General features: G+C 35.0%; 1 protein-coding gene across 2 annotated transcripts in view; it reads right to left on the bottom strand.

The window, feature by feature from the left end:
* Nucleotides 1-222: 222 nt before the first annotated feature.
* TRIM36 (tripartite motif containing 36) overlaps nucleotides 223-8,721 on the bottom strand; it is a 45,992-nt gene continuing 37,493 nt past the window's right edge. For both annotated transcript variants that reach the window (XM_082622616.1, XM_082622615.1), the window contains exons 8-10: nucleotides 6,144-6,434; nucleotides 2,777-3,074; nucleotides 223-1,327 (exon numbers count right to left, since the gene is read on the bottom strand). In XM_082622616.1, the coding sequence (XP_082478742.1) occupies nucleotides 973-1,327; nucleotides 2,777-3,074; nucleotides 6,144-6,434 (944 nt within the window). In that variant the 3' untranslated portion in view covers nucleotides 223-972. The remainder of the gene's footprint in view (nucleotides 1,328-2,776; nucleotides 3,075-6,143; nucleotides 6,435-8,721) is intronic.

Below are 8,721 nucleotides of genomic sequence, written 5' to 3'. Positions count from 1 at the left end.
CTTCACATTTTATAATATGTTTAATGACACTAAAAATGTATCAAGAACTTTTCAAACATGTAAACATAAACCAGAACAATCTGATATATAATATTTGTGCCAAAGAATGAAAATTACAAGACACAAAAAGAAAGCAAAAGAATATGAGAATTATCAGTGTATCTTCACTAATATTTACGAAAAATAATTATTTGATATAAGCTCAAATATTTTCATAGAGGAACTAAAAAAAAAAATTGAAGAAAAGAAATTTCCCAAAAAATCGTATGAAGCTTCGTGTGTTAGCCAAGAATTTTGTGTTTCCTGCAAGAAACCATGTTTCCTACACATGCAAGTATGGGCATTACAGCTAAGAGAACTCTTAAAAATGTCCTTAAGAATACAGTTTGTGGTCTTAAAAAAAAAACCAGTAGTATTCATTTTCCAGGCAATATATTCTGAATATCAAATACATAATTTTCCATTTAAATATACTACTGTTTCTATGGCCTTTTTTTTTACCTATCTATACCTTTGTCTTCCCATTAAAAATGAATGCACAACACAATGCTTAGTACTAATTTCTATCCAGAAGGCATTTAAAAAATATCTTCTCTTAGGACACAAACATGATATAAAAACGAAAAACCAAACACAAAAGAAGCATAATAAATACTTTTGTATCCCTTCCCCCAACCCCGAAACAAGGAATGTAAGTATCGGCAACACAGGCTGACATAAATAAATTAGATTTCCCATGCATAAAAAGATAATCCAGTTAACCATTTCAGTGTTAACTATGAAAAAGTATCTTTTTCCCGGTGTTTGTGAAAGGCAGGAAGGCTGTTTAGGTTTTCGGTTTTAAGAAGAAACATACACAAAAAACAAGTGTGGCCACAGGATACTTAGATGATATGTAATTAGTTACAAAGGTTAACACCAAGGCATTATTTTGCTCACATTTTTTATCCTAAGTCGCATCAGATGCTTAAACTACATGGTCTCTTGGTATTCTAGATATTTTGCTGTGATGGGTTCTTCAAGCTGAATTCCTCCACTGCCCATTAATGCAAATGCTGGATACATAGTATGTGAACAGTCCACTTGGCGCTCATAAAGGCATTTCATGTGATCCATATCATAGAAACCCACTTTGCCTTTATCATAGTCAAGGAAAACCCCTATACTTGTTGGCATGGGGAGAACTCGATTTTCAGGTTCATTAGAAGAAGTAGGTGACTTGGGAATAAAAAATTTCTTCATGCCTATAGTAACTAACGTAAAGGGTTGTGAAGAATCAAAACAGGTATCCTCACTTCCGCTGTCATGCCCACTGTCTTGCTCGTATCTAAAATACACACAAACAGACAAAGCAGAATCTTATCTGTATCAGCATAGGCTTTCAAGTAGCTTCAAGACATTTTCACAAGATAATATATATTGAGTTAAAATTAAAATCAATTGTACATCAAAACCTTTCTGGTAAACCATAATCAATTAAAAACATAAGGACTATACCTTGCCACTTAGAATTACACCACAAACTCTGCCCCAAATTCTGTCATTAAGTAGCATCCATTTTTACCTATATACCTGAGAACCTAAAAATAATAATTTTGGCCTATCAAAAATAAAACAGGGGGAAGGGAACTGAAAGGACTTGACAAACATTAAATATTCCTAGCACAAAAATTATATATAAAAAAATTAAAAACCAAGACAGGCCCCCTAATCCAAGGAATTATCAGACTAAGTAAAATAAATGGGCACTGCAAAATAATGCAGGAGAAAAAACCACGTTTCATTCTCCTGCTAAGAACTATATTTACTGGTTGGGAGCTCTATATGGATCTATGATGCAAGCAAGTATTATGAAGGGTTTTTTTTCCCCCCTTGATTTTAAAACAGTAACACCTTGAAGAAAATTTTGATACAAAGTTCCTTCCATTTTTTCCCTATGCATAGATTGCTTCTTATATATTTGTGATAATACTACATCAACAACTTTAATCAGGTCTTTTCACTTGTAATATTTCTCATGTTGTAAACTTTTTTAGCATTATTAATAATAATCTACCAAGTAGACATGCCACTATGTTTAAGTGACTATTACCCTATTTCAATTTTCGCCATTATTTCAATTTCTCATCTTGGTGCAAAAAGGTTTCCTATTACTCAGATTGTTAATCTGGGATTTCTGTAGACATAAATGGTCAAAAATTACTTGACTGGACTAGTGCACACTATACCATCTAACAAAAATAAACTGTACAGTCTCCATTAAATAGTCAAACTCAAGAAACTGGAATTCTCTGCCATGGAAACACGTTTACCATGACCCAATTTTATAAGTACTTATGGGACAGTTTAAAGAATTGTATCCTTTAACCAAAGAACAACTTAATATCAATTGTGAAATATGGCATTTAGAGGCATTTCACTATTTATGCAATTTTATCACATCATTAAGGTACCTGATATAAAAGACTTTGAAAATTCTAAATTGCGAAGCTATACCATAATCAAGAGGTGTACCCAAAACAGACTTATTTCCTCACAGCATAAGAAATTAACTGCTGAATCTCATTATTCACTGTGTGAATACAACACAACCTGACTCCTTTTCTTAGCCAGCCACATAAGCACAGCCAAAACACCTGAGTCTAAGAAATGTATACTCTAAATACTAAATACTCTAAATGCAACAAGTAAATCCAAGTCTATTTTCAGTCTCACCTTGCTAAACCAGGATGTTTACTTCCTAAAGAACTAAAGAATTATCAGTAGAAGAATCTACCTTGGACTAACTGCATCCCGGGGAGACCGGAGCCATTCTTGTAGTTTATCACTGGAAGCAACTCCCACTTTTACCAGGTACGAATATGGTTCTACACGGAAGGCCCAAAAGTGCTTCCCTTTTGTAATTCCAACATCTCCAATGATGTAGTCTAAGCTTGTGTAGTAACCCACTTGGATCCGCTCCGCAGCAAGCAGAAGATTAAATCCAGCTCTGCTCTCTACACGGTCTCTCTTCAAGTTCAGCAAGAGGTGTTCATTATTGTAGCCGCATTTTTCATCAAAAAGGAAACTGAAAACTAAATAGAGCAGAAAATTAGTCTGCAAATTGTTAGCATTTCTACATTCTATGGTTAAATTTAACAGGTTTTTCAAATAGGAATTACTAAAAAGATATAGGAAGAGGAATATAGCATTCTACCCTACACAAACTATGACAAAACAAAACCCCAACTTAGAAATAATTTCCAGTAAATTCTCTGTACCTGAAAATCTTCAGAAATTTCAAAGCAGAAGAAACATTTTAAATGCATGAGAAATTTATGAATGCAGTTCCTTGGAATAGATATAGCAAATCTATCCTAAGTATTTTACACTCTTGAATCTGTCCTTTTATCCCTAAAATAAGGGGCTGTACATTTTCAAAAATATCTATGTATTTTATTAAAATTTTATTCCAAATTTTATAAATATGGAAACTTAGTAATTTTAATAAGGTCTTTTCCTTATCAATCAAGATGGCAGACATGAGAAACAGTGTACAGTGTAAAAAAACAAAAAAACACAGGCTTTGGGTTCAGAGAGACCTGGGTTTGATGCCTGGCTCAAGCATTTAACTAGAGTTTAACCTAAACCTTGATTTCCTCAACTACAGAATGAAGATAATGTTGCCGGTGAATTTAACGTTCTTTCTTCGTCATGAAAGAATTTGGAGAATTCCAAATTCAAGAAGTGGATTTATTTAGCGAGAAATACACTCCACAGACAGAGTGTGGTCCATCTTGGAGGGCAAGAAGCCTTGGGAAAAACACACTCCACAGACAGAGTGTGGGCCATCTTGGAAGACAAGAAGCAAGAGGCCTCGAAATATGGCGTGGTTAGTTTTTATGGGCTGGATAATTTCATAGGCTAATGAGTAGGAGGATTGTTCCAATTATTTTGGGGAAGGGGCGGGGATAGCCAGGAATTGGGCTACCACTTACTTTTTTTTTTTTTTAACATCTTTATTGGAGTATAATTGCTTTACAGTGGTGTGTTACCACCCACTTCTTGACCTTTTATGGTTGGCCTCAAAACTGTCATGGTGCTGGCAGATGTGTCATTAACATGTTAATGTATTACAATTAAGGCTCAAGGTCTACTGGAAGTTGAATCTCCCACCATCTTGGACCTAGTTGGTTCTCACTAGTTTTCTTCATGTACTATGGCTATACCTTTCTTTTAAAGGTTGTACCCTGCCCCTTCCCTCCTGTTTCAATAACACTACTCTTCTATCAACTTAAACCCATCAAGCCTAACATTTAGTGGCTACTAGCCCAAAAAGTGGAAACATTCCAAACACCCATCAATAGATGAATAGATAAAGAAAATGTGGTATATACATACAATGGAATACTATTCAGCCTAAAAAAGTAAGAAATTGTGAGACATGCTACAACATGCATGAACCTTGAAATAAGCCAGTCACAAAAGGATTCTGTGAATTCATTCACATGAGGTACTTAGAATAGGCAAATTCATAGAGGCAGAGGTAGAATAAAGGTTACCAAGCTCTGGGGGAAGGGTGGATGGGGAGTTACTGTTTAATGGGCACAGAGTGTCAGTTTGGAAAAATGAAAAAGTTCCAGAGATTGTGAGTGGTGATGGTTGCACAACACTGTTGAATGTACTTAATGCCACTGATCTGTAAAAATGGTTAAAATGGCAAATTTTAACTATATAATACCACAATAGTAAAAAACTGTCTGCTAACAAGCTAAAACTATTCTCCATATGTGATTTGACCAGTCTTCCTGGTAATGCCTATTGCCCTGGCATGGCAATTCACACTGTCTCAATCTCAAAAGTCTCCCAGTTTGCAAAATAAATTTAAATGGTCACCCTATTCATGTGGTTTCTCTTGGAGAAAAGAAACACAGTCTTTAATGTTTCCTTTCCTCCATCCCCCTTCACTTTGTCACTGAAAACTTGCAAAATAAATTTAAATGGTCACCCTATTCATGTGGTTTCTCTTGGAGAAAAGAAACACAGTCTTTAATGTTTCCTTTCCTCCATCCCCCTTCACTTTGTCACTGAAAACAGTAGCTACGTTCAGGTTTCCTTTTTCTTTCAATTTCAGTCAGAGACTAGAAAAGAAAGCGGAAACTGCATAAACAGTAATATATTTACTTAATACTTGCAAATGGATCCTAAAACTCTCTTTTGGATTTTATTAAAATTCAAGAAAAATAATTTGAGCCAACCCTATTTATTTGTATTTCTTTTTAATTAGCCACAATGTACATGAAAAACAGAGTGAATAGTACACTCTGGACAAAAAGGGAAGGATGGGCAGAGTGCACAAAGTATGGGTACATAAGCCACTAAAAATGGGCAGGAGCAATGAGGTCTAAAAGCCAAATGAAGGAACCTCTGAGGCCATGACCAACTGGGCAGAAGGATTTCCTGCTCACCAGGATGAGCACAACTTTGGTTCTAAATGTCCCTTATCCATGGAGACACTGTAGTGAACATCAACTTAACCTGTAAGTCATTCTCATTCTATAAAAATTTACAGGTGCTGTTTAAGTAGTATCAGTGGTTATTAACTTGGCAGGGGGAGGGAAGGATTGCTGGGCAGGAGGAGCTTTTAGTGTAGGGAAAAGCTATCCATGTGGTTCTAATACCTGCCTTCCATCCCCATGTGCTTGTAATCACTGAGTTAGAAAAGCCAGACAAGTCAGAATTAGGTAAATTAAAATTATTCTTCATGTTATTGTATCAATAAATTTTTAAAATATCTGCCTAGATCCTATGTTAATAGAGATTTCTATAAACGTATCAAAAATACAGAATTATACTATTTAATACTTGTAAGGTAGCATTTATGCTATTTTAATCCCAAATTAATAGCCCTGCCCACTCAAATGTCATGTTTTTTCTGTATTTGATGTCAGTCAGAAATCTAATCCTGTTCTCAGCCTAGATGGTGAAATTCAAGTATTCAGTCTATTTCTAAATCCTAACTGGGTACGGAATCTACTTTTCTAGAGTATTTTACAGATGAGAGGTGGTTTTAATGTAGGTCTGCATGGACACATTAACTGGTTTATTTTTTATCACGGTCTCTTCCAACTCTATGCTTTTCTTATTCCCACTATTCACAATACCTGGAGCTGGAGGAGTATGAAGAATCAATTCCCTGCTGCAAGGACTGCAGATTGAACCCCTGTAGGCTCTTACTCTGAAAGCATAGTTACAATTACTTTCAAGATCGGAAATGACTTTACTTGTGCCACACACTTCTATCTCATTCCAAGACAACATTTCTTCATCTCTATTAATCTTCCGATATTCGAGGACATAGCTATCAGCTTTATCCTTTTCTGGATGGTGCCAATTTATCAAAGCACTGTTATAAACTTTGCTCTGTTCCTCATTGATCTCTGGCACATCTATGCCTGAAAGAATTATGAAATGGAAAACAATGTTAAAATATTATTTCAGAACCTTTATTTTTCCTCAGTAAAAATGATTTATTGATAATACTTAAAGGATTTCTCTGCTGTTCAAGACTTTCTACATTTATAATACTGTGTATAAGAAAAAGAATAAATCCTGCAAATACAACAGGATGTTGGACTTTGAGGACATGCTAAGTGAAATAAGTGAGAAACAGAAAAACAAATGCTGACTGCGTGATTCCACTTTTGTGAGGTATCTAAAGTAGCCAAATTCATAAAATCAAAGACTGGAATGGTGGTTACCAGGGGCTGAGGAGCAGGGAGAAATGGGTGCTTATTAATCAACAGGCATAAAGTTTCAGTTAAGCAAGATGAATAAGCTCTAGAGATGTGCTGTACAACTTGTGTCTGTAGACAACAATACTGTATTGTATACCAGAAATTTAAGAGGCTAGATCTCAGGGTAAGTTTTATCATAATAAAATTTAAAAAGGAAGGTATATTGAGATTTTAAAAGGTATATTTATGTTTATAACTGAAAGGGGAAAGAAGAATGAAAAATAAGACAGACAAAATAAGTAAAGCTCAATTTTAGCTTTACATAGTAATTCTGAAACACCATAAATTAAAATTTTTAACCACATACTCTTCAATTTCCATCTACTGAATAACAACCCTAGACTTGAAATTTATAATATGTATCCTCCTATAAATTATTTTAATAAATATTTTTAAATCTAAGTTTGGTCAGTATAATAATAAACAAACTTCAATAAAACATTATATAGTTTTCTTTCATATTATCTTCCACAGAGTTGCAAAGTGATTTATTTATTTATTTTAAAATTTATTTATTTATTTATTTATTTGGCTGCACCAGGTCTTAGTTGGGCATGCGGGATCTTCGTTGCCCTATGCGGGATCTTTGTTGCAGTGTGCAGGATCTTAGTTGCGTCATGTGGGATTCAGTTCCCTGACCAGGGATCGAACCCAGGCCCCCTGCATTGGGAGCATGGAGTTTTAACCACTGGACCACCAGGGAAGTCTGGCAAAGCAATTTAAATGCCTTTTTCTTGGTATAAACAAGATACGTTAATTTTTAAAGAAAATCAGAAACTACATAAAACACACACAAATTAAGTAACTCAAAGATTATCAGTACAGTAATTTTGTGTAGCTCCTGCCAGTATTTTTCTTCCGGTGGCATTCCACTGTAGCAACATTTAACTATTTTCAGAAACATGTTTCCAATTTTTCACTAAAAATACAATGATTAAAATATCACAGCTAAATCTTTGTGCATATTCATAATCTTTTCCATAGAATAAATTCCAAACAGCTTAACTGCTTTGGTCATATGGTGAAAATAAGCTATAGGAGTTACACATGCACACGCACACATAAATAAACACATATTTATATCAAATCACAGAGAAATACATGAAATGAAAAGCAGAAGTCTCCCTCTTCTCCTTATCCTCCAGCTATGTACAAGCAATGTACAGCATAAGTATGTCTATGTGTGCATTTGTGCAACTGAATGTTATACAGCCATGGAATCTGAAAAGTCATCCAAACTACATTTTAAAGTTAAAAAAAAAAGCTAGTTAAAGAATAACATGACTGGAATGCTCTACATGCGTGCAGCAAAAAATGAGAAGAGCATCCATCAGCAGGAAGCTGGGTAACCAGCAGCTTTCCATCTGACCCACCCGTTTTACTGGTCCTTCGTTATGCACTGGTATAACCAGAGATTACCCACACTCAACTTCCTTTTTCCAAAGACTGTTTTGGGACCCCCAGGGAAGGGAGGACCTTGTACTCCTAAGTAAACTAGCATGTATATAAAAAACAATTCAAGTATACATTTTGGAAAAAGAAGAAAGTACAGTATACGAAATAGAATCAGCATTTCAAATATCACCACATATTGGGAAAAACAAGATCATCATAATAGACAAGAAAAGTATATACCTGACAGAGATTCAGGTATTGATTGGAAGAGAAAGGTGGTCATAGTAATAATCCTTCAGTGTGTTTAACTTTTAAACAAGACAAATTTCCTTTGACTGAATACAAATCTATGCATCCATACCTGTACAGTAATTAAACTGTAAGTGTACTTTTCCAAGGACTGTAATTGTTCACCATTATTAGAAGAGAAATCTGAGGGAGATGAACAAGGTGAGAAGAAAAAAGGAAAGGAAGACCTCCCTGCTGGGGAGCAGCAGAACACAAACACAACTAAATGTTAGGGGCTGAGTTGCCCGCCCTAAAACTCATA

The sequence above is a fragment of the Mesoplodon mirus genome (genome assembly GCF_964341445.2).
Source record: "Mesoplodon mirus genome assembly, chromosome: 5".
Classification (NCBI taxonomy): Eukaryota; Metazoa; Chordata; class Mammalia; order Artiodactyla; family Ziphiidae; genus Mesoplodon; species Mesoplodon mirus.
Note: the sequence above shows the minus strand (reverse complement) of the source record. Positions and strands in the feature narration are given on the sequence as shown.